The sequence below is a fragment of the Passer domesticus genome, chromosome 28 (assembly GCF_036417665.1).
Source record: "Passer domesticus isolate bPasDom1 chromosome 28, bPasDom1.hap1, whole genome shotgun sequence".
NCBI lineage: Eukaryota > Metazoa > Chordata > Aves > Passeriformes > Passeridae > Passer > Passer domesticus.
Genome location: NC_087501.1, coordinates 1,518,542 through 1,546,253, shown reverse-complemented (window position 1 = coordinate 1,546,253; position 27,712 = coordinate 1,518,542). Strand labels below are relative to the sequence as shown.

At 50.1% G+C, this 27,712-nt stretch overlaps 2 protein-coding genes and 1 long non-coding RNA gene across 8 annotated transcripts in view; 2 read left to right on the top strand and 1 right to left on the bottom strand.

The window, feature by feature from the left end:
* Nucleotides 1-778: 778 nt before the first annotated feature.
* LOC135287203 (uncharacterized) lies at nucleotides 779-16,243 on the bottom strand. Of its 6 annotated transcripts, none has more exons than XR_010351025.1 (6): nucleotides 16,104-16,243; nucleotides 15,239-15,292; nucleotides 12,891-13,105; nucleotides 12,254-12,371; nucleotides 4,857-4,928; nucleotides 779-3,928 (listed from the first exon to the last, which is right to left on the bottom strand). It is a non-coding gene; the product is annotated as an uncharacterized LOC135287203 (long non-coding RNA). The 6 variants fall into 6 exon arrangements; XR_010351023.1 differs by lacking the exon at nucleotides 16,104-16,243 and adding an exon at nucleotides 15,672-15,770; XR_010351028.1 differs by lacking the exon at nucleotides 16,104-16,243 and adding an exon at nucleotides 15,672-15,756 and having other exon boundaries at nucleotides 15,239-15,286.
* Nucleotides 1,166-4,761, top strand: TMEM230 (transmembrane protein 230). The gene is made up of 3 exons (XM_064400562.1): nucleotides 1,166-1,299; nucleotides 1,555-1,677; nucleotides 3,666-4,761. The coding sequence occupies exons 1-3, from the start codon at nucleotides 1,201-1,203 to the stop codon at nucleotides 3,804-3,806; spliced, it is 363 nt and encodes a 120-aa protein (XP_064256632.1). The 5' UTR covers nucleotides 1,166-1,200; the 3' UTR covers nucleotides 3,807-4,761.
* The window catches only part of SLC23A2 (solute carrier family 23 member 2), a 54,678-nt gene continuing 42,726 nt past the window's right edge, over nucleotides 15,761-27,712 (top strand). The window contains exon 1 of the mRNA XM_064400559.1: nucleotides 15,761-15,899. The gene's annotated coding sequence lies outside the window, so the exon portion shown is untranslated. The remainder of the gene's footprint in view (nucleotides 15,900-27,712) is intronic.

Below are 27,712 nucleotides of genomic sequence, written 5' to 3'. Positions count from 1 at the left end.
TTTCAGAAAGCTGGGGTTATTCTGGCTGTTTCCCCTGCTGTGCACCTACCCTCGAGCCTGGGGGTGTTTGGGTCAACAAGGATGTGTGCGGAGCAGGGAATCCACCCTGCAGGTGTTTCCATTATCCACAGGGCCAAAAACGTTTTGTCCGTGTTTGGGTTTTGCCACTAAAACAAAAGCCCAAAGTTCAAGCCAAAGGTTCAGTGGTGGAAATTTCAGATCAGAGGGGATTTTATAAAAGTCAATTTTACAGCAGGAGGAACGAAGCTGGGTGGGGAATGTGCCAGCACTTAGTGACAAAGGGCTCAGTTCAATGGAGACTCAGTATTTGAGTGGATGCATCACCTCTGATGATGAAAAATGTTGTGGAAACAGAATTTTTATCCCTTCCTGTTGGCACCGCTGGAATATCTACTTTTGTTCCCTTGGTTCCAGACTTTCTCAGACAATAAAAGCTCCATTGAGGCTTTGGGGGGTGTGGGGAGCCCTTCCCTGCCTGTCCCCTGGGGATCTGTGTCCTGCTGGGAGGGTGGCAGGGGGAGCTTGGCAGGAGGCTCCTGGGCAGCTCTGGCTCTGCTCCCTGTCCCCAAGCTGTCCCCTGCCACTGGCACCCTGCTCTGCACACCTTGGTGTGCCCTCACCTCTCTCTGTCTCCTTGTCCTGCTCCTCTGTCTCCTGCTGTCCCCATGGCAGCTCCATCTCCTTCCAGTGGTTTGCGTTGCTTTTTGTGTTTGGCTGGTTCTTTGGGTTGGTTATTTATTTATTTTTCCCAAATTGCTCTCTTGCAAAGTCTCCTGGTGGTTGAAAAGCTGCTTTGTTTAGCTCTGGTTTGGGTTGGTTTGCTGGTGTCCTGTTCAGAAAGAGCCAAAGCTTGGACATGTGTGAGAGCTGGGTCATTCCTGGGCCCTGCCCTGGAATTTCCAGCTGGTTTAAGCACAGGTTCTCCCTTGACTCCAAACATTGTTGCAGCTCGATCCATTTTGTATTTCAGGCTTCAAATGAAATGCTTAGCTCCTCTGTGGGAAAAGTGTTAATTTACAAACGGGAGCAGAGCTGTGGTGGGTGGCACAGCCTTGACAGGGGAGTTTCTCCTCTGGAACTTCAGCTCTGTCTCTCAGACTGCCATCCCTCAGTCTCCTCTCCTGTTTCTGCCCCTGGCCCTGCCTCCCAGGGTGTAGCTGATGCCCAGGCCCCCCTGGAATGATGCCATCCAGGACCAATCTCTCCGCTGGGATCCCCAGCAGCAAAGTGAAATATTCCAAACTCGCCAGCACCGATGATGGATACATTGACCTGCAGGTAAAATGGGGAAGGAGGCTGTGAATCCACGAGGGCAGAGCCAGGAGGGAGCCAGACCTCAGCCCTGCCCCTCTGGAGAGCCCAAAGAACCTTCCTGGGAGCAGGGGCTGGCTCAGCAGGGCCTCAAGGGCAGATTCCCCCTGGAGGGCAGCTCTGGAGCAGAATTTTGTGCCAGCTCTGGGGTCCCATGTGTGCTGTGGTGGGAGGGGAGCCGTGCCGAGCTCAGCCGTTCAACGTTTGGGTTTTTCCACCCAGTTCAAGAAGAGCCCACCCAAAATCCCCTACAAGGCCATCGCGCTGGCTGTGGTGCTCTTCATGATCGGGACCTTCCTCATCATCATCGGGGCCCTGCTGCTGGCAGGGTACATCAGCAAAGGGGTGAGTGCTTCAGACACCCCTGGCACTGGTCCTGCACTGCCCCGAGCCCCCACTGCCCACCAGGGGAGGTTTCAATTCAGAATTAGGAAAGGTTTGATGTGGGAAATGCCTGCTGCAGTGCCCAGCCCTGGGAGGGTTCAGAACACGAGGATGTGGCACTCAGGACGTGACCCTGGGGGTGGTGCTGGGTCTTGCTTGGACTTGATGACCTTGAAGGTCTTCTCCAGCCTCAAAGATCCTGTGATGGATCAGTGCAGAACCTCAGAGCCACGGGGAGTGAGCAGGGAATGGATCTCCAAGGAGGGCTGAGTGTCCCTGGGGAGGTCACAGCCCTGTCCTGGAGAGGTCTCAGGGACAGGGAGGAGCTGCCAGACCCTCTGTGGGGCACAGCACCACCTCCCCATCTGGCTGTGGGTGATCCATGGGCAGGGATCTGCTCCTGCAGCTCTGGGTGCCTCTCCCCCTGCTGCCTGGGCTCAGGGGGGTTGGCAGCTCTGCCTTATCTCTGGCAGCAGCAGCAGCTCCTGGGGCTATCAGCACAGCTCCAGGCACAGATCCCTGGGCTCGTGCTCGCAGCTCCCAGCCCTGCCTGCACCTCCAGGGGGTCCCTGGTGAAGGATGGGGTCCCTCGAGGGGTCCTGCAGCAAGGAGGAGAGGCCAGGGTGGGATTAGGGGCTCAGCCTGATGACAGCTGAGCTGTTCCTGGTGGAAGATGGGTTTTTATTGCTCAGCTCGCCAGGCCTTGGGGATGGATCACAGAACCACGGGATGGTTTGGGTTCAGAGAACCTTCCAGATCAGCTGGTTCTCAGAATTCATTCACATCTCACCTGCCTTGGGCAGGGCAGCCTTCCCCTGGACCAGGCAGGGTGTGAGAGGGAGGAGAGCCCCTCTCAGAGATGTCACTGTGGTGCCTTGGCAAGGCTGAGCTGGAGCAGGGTTACAGAATAAAGCAGGGATTTATGAAAAGGATCTCCTCAATGGATGCACCTTGGGCAGCACAAGAGCCCAGCCAGGGCTGCACCCAAGGTGAGCCAAAATGGGCACAAAACGAACCCAGGATGAACCAAAATGAACCCAGGATGAACCAAAATGGGCACAAAATGAACCCAGGATGAACCAAAATGGGCACAAAATGAACCCAGGATGAACCAAAATGAGCCCAGGATGAACCAAAATGGGCACAAAATGAACCCAGGATGAACCAAAATGAACCCAAGATGAACCAAAATGGGCACAAAATGCACGACAGGTCACAAGGTCTGTGACTTTGATCAGTTCTGCTCCATTTGCATATTGCAGTTAATTGTCCAATTACAGCTTTAGCTTATAAGTCCCATCCTTGTTTTTCCCTCTTCATTCCACGTTGTTTGTGCTCTTGGGTGGGATTTGGGTGGTTGTCCTTAATCCCCAGCTAGAGAAGGAATTGTTTTGTCTCCCTACCCTGTGCAGAGAGCTTACAACACTTCACACGAAGCTCAGAACTGCACACTAAAGCAGCACAGAAGCTGAAAAACATAAAAAGCTGAACCCTGAGGTGTGGCATTCACATTCTCTGAACAGAGACAGACATCATTCTCTCTCTCAGGTTTTTTCCTGGAGAAGCACAGAGGGAAAACAATTTTTACCTCTGCTTGCTGCTCCTCCTGTTTTGCACACGTAGAATGCGTTGGGAAGATTGAAGGAATTTAGTAATTAGACTGTCTACCTGAAGGAATTCAGTCATTAGATTCTGATGGAGATTGTTTATGTTAATTAACCTATGGGGTCCAAGCTGTGTGGACTGTCAGTCTGCAGACAGTGACAAGTTTTTCAGTTGGTATGATGCAGTATAATATAGTTGTAATGTAATATAAACCAGTTTTTTACCAAAGCGAGCGTTCAGCATTCCAAATTTGAGTCAGACACAAAGAATTTCCTGTCTTGAGGGTGCCCTGCACTGCTGCCCTGGGGCACCCTCTGCCCTGTGCTGATGCCGTGTCCCTGCAGGAGACCGAGCGCGCCATCCCGGTGCTCATCATCGGCATCCTGGTGTTCCTGCCCGGCTTCTACCACCTGCGCATCGCCTACTACGCCTCCAAGGGCTACCGGGGCTACTCCTACGACGACATCCCCGACTTCGACGACTGAGCTCTTCATTAACCCCGCGCTAATTAGGCTGCTCACAGCTGGTAGTTCCCCCTGGGTGCTGGCGGGGCGCGGCCCCGGCGCGGCGTCCTGGCCTCGCGGTGTTGCAGTTTGGGGTTCCCAGCCTGGAATTGAACAAAAGGATTGGAAAGATTTTGGGATTTTATTCCGGCCTCGCGGTGTTGCAGTTTGGGGTTCCCAGCTTGGAATTGACCAAAAGGATTGGAAAGATTTTGGGATTTTATTCCGGCCTCGCGGTGTTGCAGTTTGGGGTTCCCAGCCTGGAATTGACCAAAGGGAATTGCAAAGAATTTGGGGTTTGTGGGGTTTTTTCCGGCCTCGAGGTGTTGCACTTTGGGGGTTCCCAGCTTGGAATTGAACAAAAGGAATTGGAAAGATTTTAGGATTTTATTCCGGCCTCGCGGTGTTGCAGTTTGGGGTTCCCAGCTTGGAATTGACCAAAAGGATTGGAAAGATTTTGGGATTTTATTCCGGCCTCGCGGTGTTGCAGTTTGGGGGTTCCCAGCTTGGAATTGACCAAAAGGAATTGCAAAGAATTTGGGATTTGTGGGGTTTTTTCTGACCTCAAGGTGTTGCACTTTGGGGGGTTGGAGGGTTTCCAGCTTGGAATTGAACGAAAGGAATTGCAAAGAATTTGGGGTTTGTGGGGTTTTTTCCGGCCTCGCGGTGTTGCACTTTGGGGGTTCCCAGCTTGGAATTGAACAAAAGGAGTTGCAAAGAATTTGGGGTTTGTGGGGTTTTTTCTGGCCTCGCGGTGTTGCAGGTTCTCCGGTTTGGGGGTTTGGGGGAATCCAGGCTGGAATTGACCAAAAGGAATTGCAAAGAATTTGGGATTTATGGGATTTTTTCCTCTCGGGCTTGCATAATTCCACTCCTCCTGGGCGAGGCAATCCTTGCAATTTTCCAAAAATAGATGAGCTGGTTTCAGCTGCAGATACTTGTTTGGTTTTGTTTGTTTGGTTTTTTTTTTCTCTAAGTGTTTTCTAGAATTTATTTTAGCTTTCCATGAGATTGTGGTTATTGTTGGGTTACCTTTGCAGACAGACCATCATTAAACTCTCCTTTTGCTCTCTGTCCACCAGAAATGCTTCCAAACCACTGGCCCTGCAGTAAATAAAGTCTGATGAGAGTGGGGAAAGCAGCAGGAAGGGGTTTCCACCTGCACAGCTCCCTGTGAGACTGGCCAAGCTCATTTCCCCCAAACAAACACCTCTTCCCCGAGCAAGCTTTCCTTGTGCCACTGCTGCTGTTGGCAAAATCTGCTTGTCCTGCACAGGACTGGTGCTGGAGTTTGCTTGTCATTTAAACAACCAAATGGGTACTGGGAGAGGGATTGGAACCCAGACTCCACGGTCCAAATACCAACACTCTTGGGCTTGACTGCTGTGGGTGTTGGAGACCTTGAACTGCAGCTGTCTGAGTCCTTTTGTCCTCGCGCAGATAATTTGCTGTGCAGACCTGCCCAGGCCAGTGAAGAGAAGTTCTGTGACCAAACCCCCTCTGGATTGCTTTGCTGATGTGCATTCAGGGAAAACAGAGATGGCTCCACTTCTGTGAGGTCAGGCCAGGCCTGGACGAGGAGCAGCGATGCAAGTGGGTGCACTGAACATGAATAAAGTTCTGTGTTCTCTGAAACCACAGGTTTGTCCTTCCCGCCTTCACAGGTGCCAGAGTGCACAAAAAACTCTGCTGGGCTTTGGCTGCTGCTGCCTGCAGCTCCCAGGAGGCAGAGCTGGAGCAGCCCCAGCAGTGCCAGGCACTGCCCAGCTGCCACCCGAGCCCAGGTGGGCAGAACGTTCCAGAAGGAGGGGGCAGGAGTGACTGCCAGTGGCTGGACAAACACCTCCTCCTAGAACTGCCTTTTTTCCTCCTTCAGTGCTCCAGATCAAACCCAAACCCTGAGCCAAGGTGGTTTTTTAACCCTTCACTTGTGTGCACTTCCCCAGCACTGAGGAAGAACTGGTTGAACTGTTAAATTCAGCATGTCCCTTTCCACCTCTGGAGGTTCCCTCCTGCTGCCAGCCCCAGCTGGGGGCACAGGGGACAAGGGACACACGTGCTGCTGGCAGCAGCTGGAATGTGGCAGTTTGGCCAGGAGAGCTCCTGCTGACGTCAAACATGAATCAGCCTCTCTTAGGGGACAAGAATTGTGTTTATTTGGGTTTGGGGAGCAGGCACAGGAAGTGGAAGGGGAGTTTGGATGGGAAAAGCAAAGAGGGAGGGAGGAGATGAAGCAGTTTGGGAAGGGGGGTCACCTAAGTGGGATGGATGAAGGGGACAGCAGAAGGAACTGGAGGTGGATGATCCTTGTGGGTTCCTTCCAACTTAGGGCATTCTGTGATTCTGAGAACATGCTGGAGGAAAGGAATTCATGAATTTCCTTTGCTTTGACAAGAGGAAAAGTCCTCAGGCAGCTGTGGATAAATAAGCAGGGCCCTGTGAGGGATGGCCAGATGAAAAAGTCCTCTCTGCAGGGGTTTTTATATCTAATTGGGGAAAAAAGAAACACTTCTAGGAGAGAAAAAGGGGATTCTGAGCACTGGAAATACAGGGATGCAGAGGACTTCATTCTTCAAACACTTCTAGGAGAGAAAAGGGGATTCTGAGCACTGGAAATACAGGGATGCAGAGGACTTCATTCTTCAAACACTTCTAGGAGAGAAAAAGGGGATTCTGAGCACTGGAAATACAGGGATGCAGAGGACTTCATTCTTCAAACACTTCTAGGAGAGAAAGGGGGATTCTGAGCACTGGAAATACAGGGATGCAGAGGACTTCATTCTTCAAACACTTCTAGGAGAGAAAAAGGGGATTCTGAGCACTGGAAATACAGGGATGCAGAGGACTTCATTCTTCAAACACTTCTAGGAGAGAAAGGGGGATTCTGAGCACTGGAAATACAGGGATGCAGAGGACATGCAGGTTTTGGGGAGCCCAGACTGACTCCTGCAGCACGAGGGGAATGGGAAAAGGCCTGGGAAGGAGTTTGTGGTTCCAGAGCAGGGCTGGAATGACAAATGAGGCACTGATGGATGAGGATAACTCTGCATAGCTGCTCCCTTTGTGGGGCATCCTCTGTTCTGGGCCAGGCAGCTGCCTCAGGGAGGAGCAGGCAGCATCACAGAGCCTGATGGTGTTACCTTGCACAGGAGCTCTGCAGAAAGAGCAGGCAGCCACATCCCAGGCTCTTCTCTGCTTTGTGAGTGCTTGCACTGGTGCCTCTCAATGCCCTTCTTCCACTGCTGCTGCAGGGTGTAGTTACACACTTAATTACCTGCTTCATTTAATGCCGTGGAATTGCTGGAAAGATTTGGAAAGGTGATTCTGGAGTCCTGGGAGCTGCCAGCAGTGCCCAAGAAATCCTCCTGCTGTATTTGTTATAAAAAATTTTAGGCACTCTCATTATTGGATTATTTTTTGTTCTTTTTGTTTGTTTGTTTTTGGGTTTGGGGTTTTTTTTGGGGGGGGGTTTTTTTGGTTTTTTTTGGGGGGATTTGTTTTGGTTTGGTTTGGTTTTTTGGGTTTTTTTTGGGTTTTTTTTTTTTGAGTGAACAAAGCCAGAATAATCCAAAGTATTGTGCAAATGGTGCCACAAACCCCAAAGGGGACATCACCCAGCCCTTGGCCCTCCCAACCACTGCAGACACCTTTGGTTTCCCCCTCCCAGCTCAGGGCAGTCCTGCCTTCACTTCCTGCCTCCTGAGCCTGATGAAAAGAAGATTTCTGCCCTTTTCCCAGGGCTCTGTGCTGACCCAGCTGTGCCCCCCTGCTCCCACTCCTGTGTCCTGTGTGGAATGTGGAAGTGCACATGCACAGCAGCTCCTCTCCCCTTCCTGAGCACAAAAGCAGCCTGAGGATTTTTAGGAATGCTGGATTTGACTAAAAATAGTCCAGACAGTCCTGCAAGACCACGACAGAGCCTCCCAAGAGAGCTGCCTTTGTTCTGTGCTGGAGCCAAGGGTCAGGGGGTGGAAAACTCGATTTTTGATTAGAAATCATTGTTTGCAATGGATTGAACTGTCTGCTTTGCTGCTCTGGGCTCAGGTTTGTGCTGGCACCCCTGAGGCCTTTTCTTCCCTGCTTAGGAAGGTGTTCAGGAACTGCTTTTAATCAGAAGAAAGGCAATTAGTGGGAGTTGTTGTGTGGCCCGCATGGAGAGAGCTTTCTTGTGATAAGGATCAGGAAGTGACATTTCCTTCCTGCACCTGCACTTGGGCTGGATGCTGAGCCAGGGACCTCCCCTCTGTTCTCTTTTCCAGAACTGTGATGAATCTTGGAGAGGACTTTCAGCCCCCGTGAAACAGCAGGTTTGGCACTGGAGCAAAAATTCTGTGGAGGAATCACAGTTTCACCCTGGGCTGTTAAAGCAAAGGGCAGCAAATCCACTAGTCACCACTAATTAATTCTGTTTTGAAATATTTGCTTGGGCTGAAGTAGTAGCTGCTCTTAAGTCTTTAAAGGATTAGCTGCCTGCTACTCTTTCGTGCCTGCAACCATTTATTTAAGCTGTTGCTGCAAATCATGCTGTTAACCTGTCAGGAGAGGTTTTAACCTTCCTTCTCTTGTCAGTGGGAAATGCCTGCTGCAGACGGCCCTGCTGATGTGACAGAAATTAAACATCCACTCGGGTCCTCTGGGCTCTTTTCCCAGCTTCTTCAAGGAAAGGCAAGCCAGAAAATGCACGTGGTGATAATTGTCTGCATCAGGGTGTTCAGAGGCTGAGGAGGGGCTGTGAGGATTTAGGGAACATCACCTGGGTCATGCAGGAGCCTCAGTTTCTGAATTAAAAGTCGTGGGTAGCAAAGGAAATGCTCAGGATCTAGAACAAACCCTTAAAGAAAACAGAACTCACCTCAGCAGGGATTATTTCTTACTCTCAGGCAAATGTTTGGTGTAAAAGGGAAAGATCTCAGGTCCTTAAACCTACAAATACTAATCAGCATCACCATACAATTTTCTAGCAGTTTTCATTAGAAGAAGTCTGCCAGCACCTATAATCCTCATTTTTCTTGTCTCTCAACACTAACAGTCCCTAGCACAGCATGACCTCTTCCCTGCTATTTTGGGTGGTTCTTTTCCAGACAAATGCCTTATTTTCTCTGTATTTGATACTGGAGGTCAGGAGAATCCTCTCTGCCTTTTATTGCACAAGAACAGAGGCAGGATTGTAACAGGGCCAGTGCAAATGTGTGCCTAAAAATAAACCAGTGGATGGTCTCCAGCTTCAAGCACAAAAAGAGCATTTGTGGAGGTCTCTCTTTGTTGCATGATCGAGTTTCAGATCACTGAGGAGCCACTTCAAAGTTCAGCTCACAAGCAGGTCGTGGTTTAATCCTCCCCATGAAACAAAGACAGCTCTGTGGCTGGGATCATGGTCAGCTGCCACCCTGAGCCCCTGGAGCTGGCAGAGCTCACTTGGGATGGAGCATCCCTGGGGCAGGGGCAGTGTCTGGGCTGCTGCCTCCCACCCTGGGCTGCTGCCTCCCACCCTGGGCTGCTCTCCTGGGCTGCTGCCTCCCACCCTGGGCTGCTCTCCTGGGCTGCTGCCTCCCACCCTGGGCTGCTCTCCTGGGCTGCTGCCTCCCACCCTGAGGTGCTGCCTCCCACCCTGGCCACGGGCCCAGGGCTGCAGAGGGCCAGGCAGGCCCACAGCCCTTCTGCCACCTCTGCTGGAAGCAATGTGAGGGGCCAGAGCTTGCAGAACACTTCAGTGACACTGCTTGGCACCGATAAGGTGGCACTCCAGGCAGGGAAGGGGTTAAACAACTCACAGGGCAGTTTTGGGGGGAGAAGTTGGAGTTCGTTGTTCCAGGCTCTCTGGGGATTTCTGTTTTGTCCTCTCACCTGTGATTCTTCATCAAGGGATGAGTGCTTCCCCTGGTTTTGTTGGCCTGTGAGCCTCTCGGGGCACGGCCTGTGCCCTCACCTGTGCCAGGAGCACAGAGGGGAGCTGTGCTGGCTGGCAGCTATAAATAGAGAGCCTGGCCAGCCCTGTGGCATCCGTGTGCTATAATTGCCACTCTGCGCCCCGTGACGAGCCCTGCTCCAGCTGTCAGGGCAAGGAGGAGCTGCAGGGAGCCCCCCCAGTCAGCCCCAGCCCCTGGAGTTCTCTCCCTCTGCCTCGGGGAGTTCTGCTTTTCCTCTGTGTGTGTGACCACTCCTGTGTGTGCCCAGTGGGATTTGGGCAGCTCAGTTTCAGCAGCTGCTTTGTAGAGGGCTCGTGGTCTAATTCCTGCCTCAGCACCTTTGTTTATTTTGCCTTGTGGCCCTGGCTGTGTCACTGCTGATGTCACCGTGTGCTGTGCTCACACGAGGGATTAAGTGAGTCACTAAAAGTGGCCCAAGCCCTCCATCCTTCCTCTCTGAGGAATGCCTTGCCAGGGGGTGAAAGCAGAGACTGTGTCTGCTCTCACTTCTCTGCTGAGGGATCAGTAAGCAGCCACCAGGCACTGCTGTGCAGTCAAGGACCTTTTATTCTGTGCTATAAAATTCCTCTAATGGACTTCAAAATGATTTAGTGCACCGTGTCCACCTCATTTTGGAAGTAGTTTAAGTGGCAATGAGCTGCTCTGGTCCTGCTTACCCAGATCTGCCCACAGCAGCTGCTCTGTATTCCCAGAGCTTTGAACAGCCCCTCGTGAACGAGACACAAGGTGACAATCCCAGCTTGTCTCCCCCTTGGAGACCATCCCTGCAGATGCCTCAGGGCTGATCTGGTGGGGAGAAGATCTAATGGAACAGAACTCCAGGGTGAGAGTGCCCAGGAGAGCAAAACCACCAGGAGCCATCAGCCCCGGGCTGCTGCCACACCACCTCAGAGCCAGATGTGGCTGCAGAGACACCTGGACAAGGAGAGCCCTGCAGGAGAACACAGCAGGCAGGACAAACACAGGCTGCTCTCCTGGCCCCCTCCTGCCCCCACTCTCCCAGGATTTACGGGCTCATTTCAGGAGCTGTGCTTTTGGGAAGCAGCCTGGGGATGAACTTGGAGAGGTGACTCAGCCCATCTCCTCCTCCTCCTGTCAAACACTGCCCCTGACTCAGCAAGTGAAATCTCATTTCTTTGGTACAGCCCCGAGGTACCAGACTCACAGCAGCAAGAAAATTGCCTTCTCCTGCAGAGCACGGGCTGCCCAGCTGAGTTAGCAACACGGGGAGCACTCTGGAGCACTCTCCCTGCCCTGGCTTCCTGACAGCTTGGGAGAAGAGGAGGGACCTGGGATGGGTTGTTGTACTCTCCTTGTTTGTACTCTCCTGGTTGTTTGAACTCTCCTGGTTGTTTGTGCTCTCCTGGTTCTTTGTGCTCTCCTGGTTGTTTGTGCTCTCCTGGTTGTTTGTGCTCTCCTGGTTGTTGTACTCTCCTGGTTGCATTCTCCTGGTTGTTTGTGCTCTCCTGGTTGTTTGGGCTCTCCTGGTTGTTTGAACTCTCCTGGTTGGTTGGGCTCTCCTGGTTGTTTGTGCTCTCCTGGTTGTTTGGGCTCTCCTGGTTGTTTGAACTCTCCTGGTTGTTTGAACTCTCCTGGTTGTTTGGGCTCTCCTGGTTGTTTGAACTCTCCTGGTTGGTTGGGCTCTCCTGGTTGTTTGGGCTCTCCTGGTTGTTTGAACTCTCCTGGTTGTTTGGGCTCTCCTGGTTGTTTGAACTCTCCTGGTTGGTTGGGCTCTCCTGGTTGTTTGGGCTCTCCTGGTTGTTTGTAGCTCTCCTGGTTGTTTGTGCTCTCCTGGCTCCCACAACCTCCTCCCCACTCCCAAAACATTTTGCAAACCCAAAGCTGAAGGAATGTCTCCTCTTTCCAAAAGCTGCCAGAGGGGAAAGCACCGTGAGAGCACCAGCAGGGACCCAAGAGCCCTGCAGCCCGCAGATCCCTGTCCTGCTCACCTCCTGCTTTATTCACGACACGGTTTATTCACTTAAATTTGTCAATTTAAGAATCCAGCCCTGCCGAGCCTCCCCCGGCACCGCAGGGGCTCAGCCGAGTGGGAGCCGCTGTAATTTGAGAACTTGGCCCGAGATGCTCGAACCGAGAGCACTTTGCACTAATTAAACTCTGTAAAAATTCTCCATTTTGCAGGTGACAAACCAGGGGGTTGAGCTGGGCTGGCAGAGCCCATCTCGGTTCTGAGAAAGAAACTTTTTTCTGAGAAAGAAACACGGTTTTTTCTGCCTCGATTTCCACCTGACACTGAGGGCAGCAGCAAGTCACGGGTGTCCCGAGGTAAAGATGAATTCCTGTGGGTCAGGAGTTTCCCACCAGCTGGTGGAGGTGGCATTTCCACCAAGGGCTGCTCACACTTGCTTTCCTCACCCCACAGAGTGAAACCCAGGCTCTGCCCAGCTCCTCCCCTCAGTTACCGTTCCATATTCCAGAGGGAGAAACAAAAAAAAACACTTGTTAACTTTTTTGGGCTTTTGTGGGGGAGTCTCCACTCACCTCCTAGGCTGCTGTTGAAATAGCAGGGGTTTCATTTTTATTTTGTGTAATCCAGTGGAAAATATTCCTGTTATCCATGCACAGGAGTGCTGGATTCTTCTTAATTGCTGGACTGCATCTGTGGGATTCACACAGAATGTTATTGTGAGGCAGGCTATTTTTTTTTCTTTTTTTATATTATAAAAACTAAACTCAAAGCATGCCAAGAAAACAAGATTGGAAATGAGCTAAGGATCCCAGACCCAAACCAATTACAGGATTATTTGGGTCCATTGGAAGGGACCATCTCAGTTCCACTCCCCTGCCAAGGGTGAGGATGCCATTCACCAGATGCCATCCCTGGATGTGAAGTTTTGATTTGGTCTTTGGGACATGCTGTGCTCAGATCAATGATTCACATCCCAGCCGAGACAACACTTGGGGTTAAAATGGAAATTTTGAGTAAGAGACGCCGGCCAAAAACATTTCAGCCTTGAAATTTATGCCAGTAATATTTGTGCTGCATCTGAGGAAAACCCTGACCTGCAGCCCTGTCCCTTGATCCACACAGAGCCACGAAGAAACAACCCAAATAAAGCTGGGGAATGTCCCCAGTAAAGCTTCCTTGGGCTGACAGGGTGCAGCAACGCCTCCTCACCTGTTCAGGTAAATCCCTGAGTGAGCTTTGGGGAGCTCAGGTAATCCAGACTTTCTCCAGGATGGAGAAAACAAAGGGAATGTGTCTCCTTTTGGATCTCAAAGGTCAGCACACCAAATGATTGATGATGATGATTGATGATGCTAATTTCTCCTGCTGCGTGGTCATGAAGGACACATGGTGCACATCCCATGGTCAATTCTTCCAGCTTTTATCTGTGAATCATTCAGGCAGAGAGGGATTGAATGTTTAGATAAATACCTCAGGGTTCTTTGCTACATTTTATTAACACAAATTATATATATGCCAATAATCCCAGTAAAGCTTCTGCTTCTGCAGCAGGACAGTGATGGCATAAAATGGGCTTTGACTCCCTGAAGAAGGGAAATGCCAGGGAATTTGCTCAAACTCCGCAGCACAGGAGGCCACCTGGAAGGGAATTTATCAATTTAAGAGGAAAAAGGACTGCAAAAGGCTTTACTAGGTTTGAGCCCGTGGTTCCAGGGGGTCTAGCTGTGTCAAATTCAATTTTTAGAGCACTAAATCCACCTTCATCATCCTTCCCCTGCTTGTCCTTGGGATTATCAGGACCCTGAGGTCTTTATCTGTTACATTCCAATCTGCCTGATGTGTTTTCCCTCTGCCACCTTTCACCTGGGTAGGGCAGGTTGGAAAATGATAACAATCCAATATAAAATAGAGCTGTGTCTCTGTCCCTGATCCTGAGCACACACAAACTCCTGTCAACTGCTGCAGCCTCCATCAACCTGGCATCACTGAAATGTCCCTCCTGTCACCTCCCCACCCTGACAAACAAAGGCTTTTAAGGTTTAAAAGCTGCACTGAAGCCTGTGCCTACATTTGGGACAAGGCCAGGTATTGAATAATGCCTGGGATCAATATCCATAATCAAGCCTCAGCCCTGCCCTCTATAGTTCTCCATATGTCTCACTGGAAAAACCTTTCAGAAGCTTAACCAGGAGAGTGATGCAGTGGAAAAAAAAATATGGGAGGATAAGCACAAATGCTCCAGAGGCCTCCTGGGGTCTCTGGTCTTAAAAGTAAGCTGCTGGGTTTTAATGGGATCGGATGAAACCCTCTTGGTGGGGGGGTGGGACAGCTGGTGAGCAAACGCCCTGCCAGCATTCCTGCCTGCCAAACACTGCACCAGCAGCAAGGACCCAAAAGATCAACAGAGAGCTGCAGGTCTGGGTGGAACAGGGCCCAGCTGGGGAGCACTGCCATCACCCGGGGCTGCACCTTCATTAAACAGCAGCAGGGCTGGGGGAGCAAGCCCAGCAGGGTCAGTATCTCCCCAAGGACAGCCAGTGCAAGGAAAAAGGGCAGGAATCAGCTGAGGGGCTCAGCCCTGGCTGCCCACACAGCCCCGAGCAAGGGAAGGAGCCACGAGTGATGTGTCTGAGAACTGCACGTTCTGGGAAGGGCAGCACACAAATTAGAGAGAGTTAACGTTGTCAGGAGCCATTAGGGATGTCAGATGCTGCCGAGAGGGACGTGAGAGAGCCAGAGTCCAGAGCTGGGAACCAGACGTCAGCAGTGCCTGAAAACACCCAGCTCTGTGGGCTGGGAGGGGGGATTTGTCACATTTGTGTCACATTTGTACCATATTTGTGTCACATTTTTGTCATATTTGTGTCACATTTGTGTCACATTGGTCCCGGCCCCCACCAGAAAACTGGAAATCTCAGAAAAACGGGGTTTGCAGATGTGGTGGAGGTGTCATTTTGGGGGACTCAGCCTCCTCTAGTACAACAGGGGAGGTTTAGGTTGGCCAGCAGGAGGAATTTCTTCACAGAAAGGGTGATTAGACATTGGAATGGGCTGCCCAGGGAGGTGGTGGAGTTACTGACCCTGGAGGGGTTTAAGGAATGACTGGATGTGGCACTGAGTGCTCTCTTGGGATGGTGATGATTTGGCACAGGCTGAGCTCGACCTCAGAGGTCTTTTCCCACCTCAATGATTCTGTGATTCTTTTGTTCCTCCCTAAACTCACTCTCCTATTGTAAAAGTTGGATTTTTCCTAAAAAATAATAATTAAAAACAAAAAAACCAAAAAAAAAACCAACCCAAAGCAAAACGCCAGGAGGGCCAGGGCTGGAGGCACCAGGTGAGCACCAGGGGCTGCAGAGGGACCCCCAGATGAGGGGCCCAAGGGGCTTTGTTTGAGGACCTCATCAAAATCCATCAATATACATTAATCCATCGATATCCATTGATATCCATCGATATCTGCAGGGAGGTGTCAGAGATGGAGCAGGCTCTGCTCCCTGGAGCCCAACAGCAGGACAAGAGGCAATGGGCAGAAACTGAGGCACGGAATGTTTTACCTGAACATGAGGAAGAACTTTGCTGTGCGGGTGACCCAGCACTGGTTCCTAGAACTGGAATAACAGAGTTACACATCCCTGATTTGGAAGGGACCCCCAATCCAGCTCTCAGCCTTGCACAGCGCACCCCAACAATCCTGAGAGCCTTGTCCCAACCCTCCTGGAGCTCTGCCATCCCTGAGGCCGTGACCATTCCCTGGGGAGCCTGCTCGGTGCCCCACTGCCCAGACAGGCTGTGGAATGTCCCCCACCGGGGAAATTCCAACCCCGTCTGGACACAATCCCGTGCCATGTGCTCCGGGATGCCCCTTCCTCAGCACAGAGGTCGGACCAGACAACACCCCACCGCAGCCCCTTCAACCCGCCCCATCCCGCCATTTGTGTCCTTCACGCGTAAACCCCTCACGCATCCCTGCGGCTGGAGGCCTCTCACCCTCAGCGAACACGGGGCGGCTTCCCCCTGCCGAGCCCCGGAGCCGCCATGGCGGCCGAGCCCTGAGGGAGCGGGGCCGCGCCATCTTGTCGGGGGCGGAGGAAGCACCCGTCCCGCCCCGTGCTCTGCCTGCCGGGGCCGCCCGGCCCCGCCGCACTCGCCGCGGAGACCGAGGGGAGCGGAGCCGCAGCCCCCAGCGCCATTGCCGCCCTCAGCCCGCCATGGCAGGTGAGCCCGTCCTCCCGCTGCCGCCCCGAGGGAGCAGCCCTGAGGGAGCGCTGCCCCGCCGCGCTCTGCCCTCAGCGCTTTCCGCCCCTCGCCTCCCGCCCGCTGTCAGCTCCGCGCCGGCCCCGCATCCCCGCGGCTCGGCCCCGGCTGCCGGAGGGTCGCGGCTCCCCGCAGCCTCCACCATGTTAGCCGGCCGCGCTTCACCTTGGCCGCGCGGCTGCCGCGCCGTCCGCACCTCTGCGCTCCCCCTCTGCCTTTCATTTCGCGTTTGCGGGTTGAATAAAGCCTTCCCCGGGCGCCGCGCCGGCGTTTTCTGGCTCGGCAGCGTCTCCAGGGGATGGGGAAGGGGCGCGGGGGATGCTCGGGGTGGCACCTGCGGCGGGGTCACCTGCCCGGCCGGCAGCACCGCTCGGGCATCCATCCCCGGGTGGGGTCTTTTCTCTGTGCCGCTGAGATCATTATTATATTTTTTTAAAATTTTTTTTCCCCTCTTTAATCTGAGACAAAATGGGTGGCAGAGCCTTAAGCTTGCAGATGGGATGGAGAAATGCAGGTTAATTCTCCCCTGGTCCTGAAGGGGTGGCCTCGCTCTTCCTTGATCCCGTTCTCGTGATACGCTTTAAAGCTTTTTTTTTTTTTCCCCCCTTTTAAAAAATTATTTGCCTTTTTATTTTTCAGTGCACATCGAGGAAGTAAATATTTCAATTTTCTGGTTTTAATTTGCAAGCCCCGTTCGATATCCTGTGTGGTTTTCTTTTGTTTTAAGGTACATTTTGGGTAGGAAGAAGTGATGTACGTGGTGCAGAAAAATGCCTGAACAAAGCTTGTTGCAAGCCTATTCGGGTTCCTAGAATAAGGACTAACCACTATCATGCATTCCTGTTATTGGTGCCTTTTGCCTTTTTTCCATAAAAACTGGGAATGAGGCAGAGGCTTTCAGGTTTTATTCCATCCCTTCATTTTGGAGCCGTCGTTGTCATTTTGTAGGCAGGGGAGAGCAGCCCTTGAGGCACTTTGGGGCTCTCCTGGCTAGGTGAGTGCAGGCTGGGCTGACCCCGAAGGCAGCAGCAGAACCGGTGGAAGATTCTGGCAGGGAAGGAAATCCCCCGAGGTGTTTAAGACAAGGTAAAAGACCTGGCCTGTTAATTTTTTCCGCCTTGTCATCTCCCACACGCAGCTGACTCTTGGTGTGAGTTCAGTGCCAGGTAAATGCCAGACTCCTTGTTGCTGATGAGCTTTAATTTTCAATAAAAACACCAAATGCTCTGCATTCATAGGGACCTTCATACGTCTGTGTGTCCTCACTGCAGCGTAGTGCTGCCAGGCTTGAGCAGGCTTTAAATTACCCAGTTTAAGCTTGAAGAAAGAGCTGGTTTGGGTAGTGTTTTTCCTGGCAGGTGGAGTTTGATGCAGGCTGTAAAACGAAGTGGAGAAGCAGAACAAATGCTGGAGTGATGGGCTGCACAGTGCCAGAGCCAGGCTCAACTGCACGCCTTATCTGGCAGGTGATTTCAGTGTAGATAAAGGATTACTGCAACAAGTAGCTCAGGTTAGCAAACTGGAAAATAATCCTTGAGATGTGTGGAACAATTGGATTAGTTGATGAGCTCTTGTACCCCTACTCCTAGCTCCCAGTCATGATCCAGATGCCTTGAAATTAGAGCAGTGTTAACGTGGAGATGCACTGAAACAAATTCAACCTTGGGCTAGCAAGGAGGTTAAACAAGCCGTGAGATTTTTATCATGGATTTAAACAAGCCTTTGGTTTAGTCAGGATGTGAAGAGGAGCTGAAGATGTCGTGTCAGAGCCCTGGGGACAAGAGGAGGTCACAGTGGGGTTCTCAGGGGTGGGTTGTGCTCCTGCTGGGGCTTAACGAAGATCCATCCCAGTGGCTGTCAGCCCTGCCCTGAGCCAGGCTGAGCTTTGCTGAGCTCTGGAAGCACACAGCCCTCAGCAGATGGAAGGAGCAGGATGGGAATCAGCTCCTCAGAGCACGGGCCTGTTGCTTCTTCAGCATTTTCAGCATGGAAGCAAATCCAAGGATTTGGAGGAGAAGCAACTCCTCAGTCAGTGGCAGGATTTGGGCGTTTCCTTGGGTGACAGCAGCAATTTAAACATCCCATCCCTCACCCCCTGGCAGTGTCCCAGTCAGGGGTTAGCCCACAAAAGCCTCGTGTTCCTATGGCAGCCAGCTCAGTTTGGGGAATTGTTGTGCTCTTTGCCCCCCCTGAGGCCAGGCAGACCTGAGTGTACCTCCCGAAGTCCACACTGGGTGCTGTGTGGGTGGGTTTAAACCTTGCTAGTATGAGAATTTCTATCTCGAGGTCGTCTGACAGGGAGTTGAATTCCAGTGGAGAAATAGAAATAATTTCTTTGTTGGTATTACTTGGTTGGAGACTTCTTCAGGGAAAGCTTGAGATAATGGCAGTGTTGGAGGATTGTTTTTTTTCCTGACAGAAAACTTTGTGGATTTCCCCCACACTTGTTTAGAAGAACCTGTAAAAAATGCTGCATTTGTATGCAGCTCCTATTTCAAATACTTAAAATTAAACCGAGCTTTTTGTCTTCATTCTGTCCCTATGTTTGGGGGTTTATTTCTTCCTGGTGTAGCCAAATGTGCCAACTTCCTCAGCATGCAGGGGTGTCCTGAGGGCTGTGACGTGGCCTTGCTGTGTTGTGGAAGTTGATTGCAGACCATTGAAAGGAAAATGGGTGAGACTGCAGGCATTGTCCATATGGATTCCTGCAGAAGTGGCTGCTCTCAGATTAAACCTCTCCTGATCCTGAGGGCAGGGGAAGGCAGCTGGCACCCCTGGGAGCTGCTCCCACCACCAGCTGATGGAAGGTGACAGAATCCTGGAGTGGTTTGGGTGGGAAATGACCTCAAAGCCCACCCAGTGCCAGGGGCAGGGACTCCTTCCACTGTCCCGGGCTGGCTTTGGACTCTTCAGGGATCCTGTGCCAGGGCCTCATCCCCCTCCCAAGGAAGGGTTTCTTCCCAGGAGGTTCTTGTTCTGCTGTAGCTGCTCCTGTCAATGTCTTTGTGTGAGTCATGTAAGAAATCTCATGCCCCAGAGGTTTCTGTTAGGGCCATTTCTTCAAGAGATTTATTTTGCTTTCAAACACTTCTTTATGTGTTTATCCTTACAGGACAACATGCAGATGGTTGCACACAATCTTTCTATTTCCATTGGAGCTGATGGTTTACATGTTGCTGGAAAATCTATTTATATCAAGTGTTATTTATGAAGCCTCAGTGGTCATGACATGGCCTGACAACAGTTACCATGGGGGTTATTTTACTTAAAAGCTGCAGGAAGACAATATTGACAGACAGGATGAGTAAGAGACGAGCATCCTGATGCAGTGAAGGCAGGAGTAAAATAAATCATTACAAATGAAAGTTCTTGCTGTGTTCTGCAGCCTTCCCGGGGGTGAAGTGTGTTCAGGCACAGCCAGCTTCGTGGGGTGCATGAAATATTTCTGTCAGTGCTTGGGGAGCACATTTGCTTTATGGGCAAATGTTTTTAGTTGTTACGAGCTGTCTCAGGACAGGGTTTCTTTGATGGCAGGAAAGAAATCTGATGATATTTGGCTGTTTTCAGGTTGTGGGAAGGAAATGTTTGCCGCCTGAATGTTTTTCTGTTGGAGATGAATCTACACAGGGATTTCTTGCCATGGTAATTTGGCCCGGAAAGGAGCAGAGCTACTTCCTTGGAAAGGCAGTTGGGCTGTTGAGACATCGCTGGCACTCGGTGGGGAAAGGGAGGAGGAGGAGGGAGAGCTGGGCTTGTAGCTCCTGTTGTAATTCCATCCCTTCCACTCCAGTTCATCTCTGCCGGGAATTGTTTTGGGAGCGTCGGGAATTCCCGACACAGCTCCTGGGTTTCTCCAGAGGAGCCGAGTTTGGGTTTTGTGGTCCCCACTGGTGTCACCCTGGGAGCTGTGGCTGTCCCCGGGGCAGGGCTGGCTTTGGGAAGGATGGATTGGCCACCAGGCCGTGCCCAGGGAGCTCCTCCAAGGTTTGGGTGTGTCCCTCCTGGCATCAAACGCTCTGTTCCCATCCCGCAGCTCCGTTTGGTTGCTGGGGAATGGCTGGGCTCGAGGTCACTGTAAAACTAGTATTTTAATGAGTTTGTAATTAGAAATTCAATGATCTGAATCTTGCCCGTGTCTCAGTTCTCAGGCCAGAAGATGCAAGTGCTGGTTAAGGAGGGGACAGGGAATGCATTTAACATCCAAGTGTCTGCCCTTACTTATTTCATTTTAATATTACTTTCAAATAGCGTCAAGCAAGAATAAACTTTATCCTGTTTTGCTGACAGGGAATTTTCAGAGTTCCTTCTCAACACATTCAAGCAGCCAGAATATTTTATTATTCCCCCAAAATGCACATTACTAAGCAGTAATAAATCGATGTGTGTTTCTGAGAGTGTCCCAGGCACCTTGGGGGGATGGCATGGCTGGATTTTGGAGACTGGTGCATCTCTGTCCTCTGAACCAGGAATGTTTTGATCTTGGATTTGCACCACAAAATGCCTGAGCAAACAAGCTTTGTCTGATAGTTGTATTTTTAGGAGCAGAGGGGTCCAGTTGTGGTGAAGGAGCTGTTGTCCCACAGTACCTGGGAGTGTCTGAACTTCCCAAGCTCTGGAAACAACACCTGCCCTGGTTTCTGTGTGTTTGGGTTAGACCAGCGTGTGCCCTTCCTGCTCAGAGGCACTGCTTGGATTTGTCACCCACTTCATGCTCACTGTAGAGGAAATCTGCTGGAAGAATGGGCCTCAGATGAGATGGTGAAGGGGGATTGACTCATTATTTGTTGGTTTTGACTGTTGGGAAATGTGAGTCACCAAACTGATTTGGAATTTGATTTTGAATGGCTCCCTGTCCCCCAGTTCGTTGTGTGAATTTTTATTTAAATCAAACCGTTGCAGGGCTCGTGCCGTTCCAGCAGTTGGCTGAAGGATTTTGGGAATGTAGGGTAGTGGGAAAGTGAGTGAAAAGCGATTTCAGGGGGGCTCTGAAGTGCACTGACATTGCTGGGCTTTAACCTCAGCCTCGGGTGTGAGCTTCCAGCAGTTGGGGCTCTCAGTGGAGCGACACATTTTAATTGGCTTTACTCGTGTTTTGCACGGCCGTGAAGTGGCAGCCCAGGGCAATAATGTGGATTTTAGTGGTTAGCTGGCTGTTACCCACTTGTGAGGTTGTAAAAGTTAACAGAACAAAGTGCAGCTTTAATAGGAAGGCACCTTAAACACTAATGCGCTTGGCAGTGTTTATGTGCCTGCGTGGTTAATGGGAATTTATCCCAGCCCTCTGGAAGTCCCGTGGATCTGCTGCTGGCAGTGGCAAGGAAATGCTGGAAGCCTTTGCCCACCAAGGCCAGCTTTGCTGATCACCCTGTTTTCTAGCCCAGAAGCCCCCATCTGAAGGGCTTCCTGTATTTCTCATATATATAATATAATTCCTATATTCCATATATATAATATATTCCTATATTTCTCATATATATAATATAATATTCCTATGTTTCTCATATAATATTCCTATATGTCTCATATAATATTCCTATATTTCTCATATAATATTCCTATATTTCTCATATAATATTCCTATATTTCTCTTACTCTTTTTACCACTCACCTGCAGCGTCTGGAATTCCTGAAGCTGAGCTCGGGTGCTGCTGTGTTGTGCTTTTTGCAGGGAATTGTGAATAAATGCTCTTAGCAGCACTCAAGGTCACCGAGGGGATCCCATGAAGCTGGCATGTGACTGCGTGTCGTGACTCCATGTCGTGACTTTCACTTTTTATTTAGGGGCTTGGGAGGGAAATAAAACTGCACTGCGAAGTTAGCAGCCTTTTCTTTTGTGTGCTGCTTGAAAGGAAGCTGTCTCGCAGCTAATAGCACTTAATGGACTCTGCTGTGGGAAGGTTTGAATTTTTGTGGAGTCTCTGAGTCCCCGTGACAGGAAAAAACAAATTTTGCTCTGTTTATTACTTGTCCTCTGTGTGGAGAATGCTGTATCCAGACCCTCATCATACCCAAGCAAAGGAAACACATCCTTGTTTTTGCAGGCTCTAAAGCACCAGCTCTTCACAGGTTACAGCAGCTTTTTTCCCCCCTTTTTTCATTATTTGTGCAGAATTAATTGTTTCTGAAAGGTAACTAAGTCTTCCTGATGCAAGCAGCATTTGCTTGGTCATATTTTTACAGGTTGGAGTTTTGGTAAAAGCTGAGAGATCACGGTTTCCTGACGAGCATTTTGTTGTGTTAAGACCAAACCTAAGGAGTAATTTGGATTGAGACTGGCAAGAAAGAAATTGGAGCTGCAGGTCCCTGTCATAGGCTCAGAGTGCAGGAAATAATCGCTGTATTCTCACACTGTTCCGTGTCCTTTCATCTCTGGGAGCAATAACAATTACCAGTCATTTGCTGATATTGGATGTATTTGCATGGGTGCCATTTAATTTTGTGTGTGGAATTTTGGGAGGTTGTGCTGAGCCAGAGTCATTATTACCAACATAATTTCACAGGGCTCTGGTCTGGTTTATTCAGCCTGTTGGACACTTGTTATTTGTCATTATTTCAGCTCACTGATAGATGCTTTTAAAGCTAAAAAAAAAAAGAATGGATGAGGGGATGAGGGAGAGGATTGGGTTTTTTAATACCCAATGTTGGGGGTCCTGTCAGATGTTTTCCTTGTCCATCTGTCCTGTTGGCAAATAGCAGGAAAGGCAAAGGATGGAGGGCTGAGCTCCCTTGGAGTCGTGATCCTGCTGGCGAAAACACGGTGTGAAAACCCCTCCTGCAGCAGGGCAAGAGCTGCGGCTGCTGTAAACATCCCTGCTAATGAGCTGCTCTGCTTTGGAGGGGATCAAACACCGCTAATGCTTCTCATGGAGACGCCTAATCAGGCACGATGGAAGCGAGCAAAGCTGTCAATTAAAGCTTCTGTTCTTCATGGCTGTAAATGAGCCTGAAGGCACAGCGCTGTCTGAGCTGCCCTCCTTGGCTTTGGGAAAGATTTTGTGATCAGTGTTAGCCCGGTTTTGGAGCTCACTCAGGTACACTCCATCTGCATCTCCTCATTGTTCAAAGGGCAGAGCGTGTGCTCAAGTGCTGTTCCTTCAGATAGCAGCGGCTAAGAAGTCTTGCATTTATCTGATGCCAATTAAGTAAGAATAATTGAGATTATTTTGTTAGAAGCAGTGCTGAAACACATCTGCCAAAGAGCCCCGAAGATGAGGCAGCCATTAAGGCACGACATTAAACCCGCAGTATATTGGTTAAAAGAGGATTGGTTTGCTGGCAGAAATCACAAAGGTAAACTAGAGGCTTATTGTACTAAATTTTCCAAAGAACATTTTTAAAAAGTCTTCCCCAAAACCAAGAGGTTTTCCTTCAATAACCTATAGCTGGTATAAATATTATTGTAAGTAGTGTGAACTCTGAAGATTTTACGATTCTTTGTGCTTTTCCTGAGCAGCCAGTTGGGTGTTAAACGGGCTGTTCCATTTCTGTCCCTTCACTGGGAGAAGCCACTTAACCTTCTTTACCAGTTCTGTTGCTCGCAGGGATATTTAATGCATTAATATCTATTTAATGCATCCTTAATTACCCACTCACACAGGCAGGGAAATCTTCAAAGCCACTGCACTAAGTGACATCCCCATCTCTGCCTGGTGGCACAGGGGTGAGGTGGCAGCTGTCCCCTCCTGCTGCCCCATGGATTCAGAGGGTGCAGGGGCCAAAAAATGAACATTTCTGGGGAGGTCAGAGCTGCTCTCACCTGAGCCTGCCTCCAGCAGGACACAGCAAGTCTGGCTGAGCACAGAGACACTGCCAGGCTTGTTGTGAAATTAATAAATTAGTAATTGCTTGGCTTAACGTGTGGGAATCAAACGCAGGGCTGCTTGCAGTTGTTTGGTGTGTGTGGGCAGGGGAGTAAGGAGTGCTGCTTTGGCTTAAATATCATTAATGGCAATAATGATTTAATTTTTCCCCGGTGGCTGTGGGAAACCGAGCTGTGCTTGGTGACCAGAGCTCCTGGGGCAAACAGCTCTTGGTGGGAATATCAGCACCTCTGATTGCTAGGACAGTGAATAATGGCATCTGTTCTTGCTGTGCCTGTGCCCTGGTCGTGCCAGCTCCAGCAGAAACTTCTCCTGCTGTTGCTTTGGCTTTGGCTCCAGGTGAGAACGCCAAACCCGGCAGCCGTGCCAGGATTGCAGTCCTGGAGCCACAGGATTTGTCCTGGGAGCCCAGCAGAGACTCCTGAGAGCCCCTCTGGCCCTGCCTCTGCCTTGGAACGTTTCCTCTGCAAGTGGTGTGAATTCCCTGATTATTCCCAGAAGAGATTTTGAAGTAAATCCCAAAGGAGCGAAAGGTCACTGAGCAAGAAGGGCATAACTCTCCCATCTGGATAATTAAAAAGAAAATTAAAAAGTGTGCTAAGTTGAGATTGACTTGTGGCCGTGCTTTGAAGATTAAAAGGGTTTTTCATTTTGGATGCAGGAGGTTGGGATTGGTGGGAGGAGGAGCTGGGCTGCGAATTGCCGAGCTGTGAACGAGATCCCAGGATCACTGCCCAAAAACGATGGATATCTGCTCTTTCCCCCCACTTTTTAAAGCATTTAGCCTTGCAGCTGGAGTTTTCAGCCTGGCTGCTCACTGTGCAATGCAGGGTGATTTTTAGGCATCCAAGCAAATGACGTCTTGAATGAAAAAGTAAACAAATGATTTTGTGTAGAAGTGTTTTGCCTTTGGAAAATTAAAATAGCAATAGCAGCTTTGGCTGAAGGGTGGGACTCTGCATGTTCTTTGCACAGCCTGCTGGATTTTTCTGTACAGGAGTTTAGCCCACCCTTCTGAAACGATTAGCAGTCACAAAAATAGGGAGAGAAAGGTGAAATATGAGTGTGCAAACTGGCTGTGTGTAGGATTGGGACTGGGAGGGACCTCAGAGCCCATCCAGACCCACCCCGTGCCTTCAGGGACATCTCCCACTGTCCCAGGTGCTCCAAGCCCTGGCCTTGGGCACTTCCAGGGGTGGGGATTCCGGGAATACACGGGGTGATGATGTGTTGGGATGATCCGGGAACACACCAGGTAATGACTTTAAGGTTCATCACCTCTCACCCTGCGCTGCTGCTCAGCCTTTGCTTCGGTCTTTTCTTGGAAGACAAAGGATTTGAGCTTTTGCCTGTAATTACAGAATACCTGGAGCTCCAGGAAGGGAGTCTGACTTAGTTTATTAACAGGGTGAATAGAATAACAGGTCCCAAAAAGCACATTTTTCTCCAGTAATTTTGGAAGTGCTTTGATCTCTGCCTGTGGAGTGCAGGGCTGTGGCTTCACTATTCTTCTGTTGTTCTTTCTTGACAATGATTCCTTATTTCTTGCCCAGAAATCAGCCACAGGTATTCTTAAAGGCACTTCCCTCTTGTAATTCCCTTTTTACACACAACTCTGTGTCTGCTTTGATGTACATCTCAGATCCTGGGTTCTTCTTGCAAGTATTTAAAACTATACTGTGGTAGGAGAAGTCCTAACAAACACCTTACCAGTACAGGCTGTAGATGAATTAGAGATTTAAGACCAGAAGTTGGCCACAAGCTGGAAAAGTGGGATTCCTTGGCCATGGATTGCCCCAAGGTGTCCTTTCTCTGGGAGAGGGGCATTTGGGGGCTCAGGGGGACACCCTGAGCAGGAGCCAGGGCTGGGCATCGCTCCCTGCATTACCTGGGGAGCTTTCACAGCAGTTCCAGTAATTCTGGTGTCGCTTTGAGTCAGCACTAGATGTTTTCGTATTACAGCAGATCTTCTGGTAAGTGCTTTTTCAATTCATAATTCAATAATTTATAAACATCACTGGAAGTTCAGACTTAATCGCCGAGTCTCTCTGCCGTTCCCAGTCGTGGGTGGAAGTGGATCTATTTATTGTGCTCGTGTGTGATGCTATTTTCTGGCTTTGCTGTGTTATGTTAAGTGTGTTCTGGAGGATGTTCATGGCAGGCTGCTGATTAAATAAGCTGATGTAAAAGATCACGTATTCGCTGTGGCTTTGGGAGGAAGAAACCTTAAATTAGGAGATGGCTGCAGAAATGTAGTGAGGGGGCTCATTGAGCTGTCAGAAAGGAGCTCCAGCTCACCCTCAGGATGTAACAGGATGTTCTTGCAGGGAGCTGTGCCTCTCCCTGAGCACTGCTGACTGCATCACTCTTCCTTCTGGGTGTTTTTCTTGTTCTTGCTGAAGGGTCAAAGGAGGGATTTGGTTTGCAGGTGTTTGCAGTGCCTGGGTTGTATTATTGTTATTTTGGTGGTGGGACATAACCATTGTGTGGCACCCCAGTGCAGGGGGAATAGGGGGCTTCAGAGAGGGATTTTATCTTGCCCAAATGCTGCAAAACTGCAGAGAATAAATCCTCAGAATAACTATTCCAGCTGGGAGCACTGTCAGTAGTTTACCAATGTGTGTCCAAGCATTTGGCTGGAGCACTCAGAAGTCTTGGTTCATCCTCAGACTGAACACTTGAGTGTCTGAGAAGGCAGAAAATCGGATTTTCTTGTAATAATCAGAGTGAACTCCTCCTAGGAGTAACATTTCCAAGCAGCAGGAATACTTCCACCAGTTTGCATTTCAGATGTTAAGCAGGAAATAAAAATGGGACCACCACGACCAGGCTCCCTGGGCTGAAGCAGGCTGAGATAAATCCTCTGCTGTGCCTCCCCTCCCACAGTGAAGTGCAGCCCCACACGGCTCTCAGCTGTTCATTCCCCCTGCTGGGCTTCACAGCAGTTTGGGAGCTGCACAGTGAAATATTCCAGTGCATTTTGAGTTGGCATTCTGTGGTGTGACAGTGCTCCCAGTCCCTGCTCACTCCAGGGAATTGTAACCCCACAACCCACGCTTGGATCTGTCCCCACATCAACCCTGGCAGCTGGGATTGAAGTGGAGGTACCCAGATTAGCTGGTGGTTTCTTGGGATTGAGTGTAAATGCAGAGTAATCAGAAATTAATTGTTCGAATGTTGAAATTCTCCACTCGCTGATGATGAATTTTGCAGCGATTAGTTTTAATTGCAAGGTAAATAGACAAGTCTTTGATTGCATACTGAAGAATTTTAATTGCATTGAACTCAGTTATACTTTGAACTGTGATGTTCAGGGCAGAAGTATTTGAGTCCCTGGCATTGTTTAATCCAGATATTAAAAAAACAAGTTGGATTCAACAAAAGTTGGACATTGGAGTAAAAAAAGCAAGTGGCTTACTTCTTTCAAAACCTAAAGTTTTCCTCCTGCTCTTGATCACTCAGTTCTTTAGCTCCCTGTTGGCACATCTAATACCTTGAATCTAAAACAATTTCCAGCACTTTTTCCCCCTAAAGTGTTACAGATCAGTGATCTTCTGCCAGTCTGGGTACAGCAGTTGATGTTTTGTGGTCTTCAAGTTTGGTGATGTTTGTGTTAATCACTCTAAGATTTCTTTATGTTGAAATTCAGATATTTGTGTTTATGAAAACGTTTGGAAGTCAGAAGGAAGGAGGAAGGGAAAGGATCTAATAATGGGAAAAGGAGCAAGCAGAGGGGGAATCTTTTCAGCATCTCTTTGCAGCGAGGATTAGCGGCTGGCCCATCCTGTGGGTTTGTGTGAGCACAGAGGAATCAGTGGAGATCCGTGGAGCTCTGCCAGGGACCTGAGCGAGGGGTGGATGAGGAGCATGGCATGGGACAGGCTCGGCTCTCCATTAACTGCAGAATCTGCTCAGGCCTTGGCTCTGCTGGGGGACCGAGCCCGGAGCCAGCCC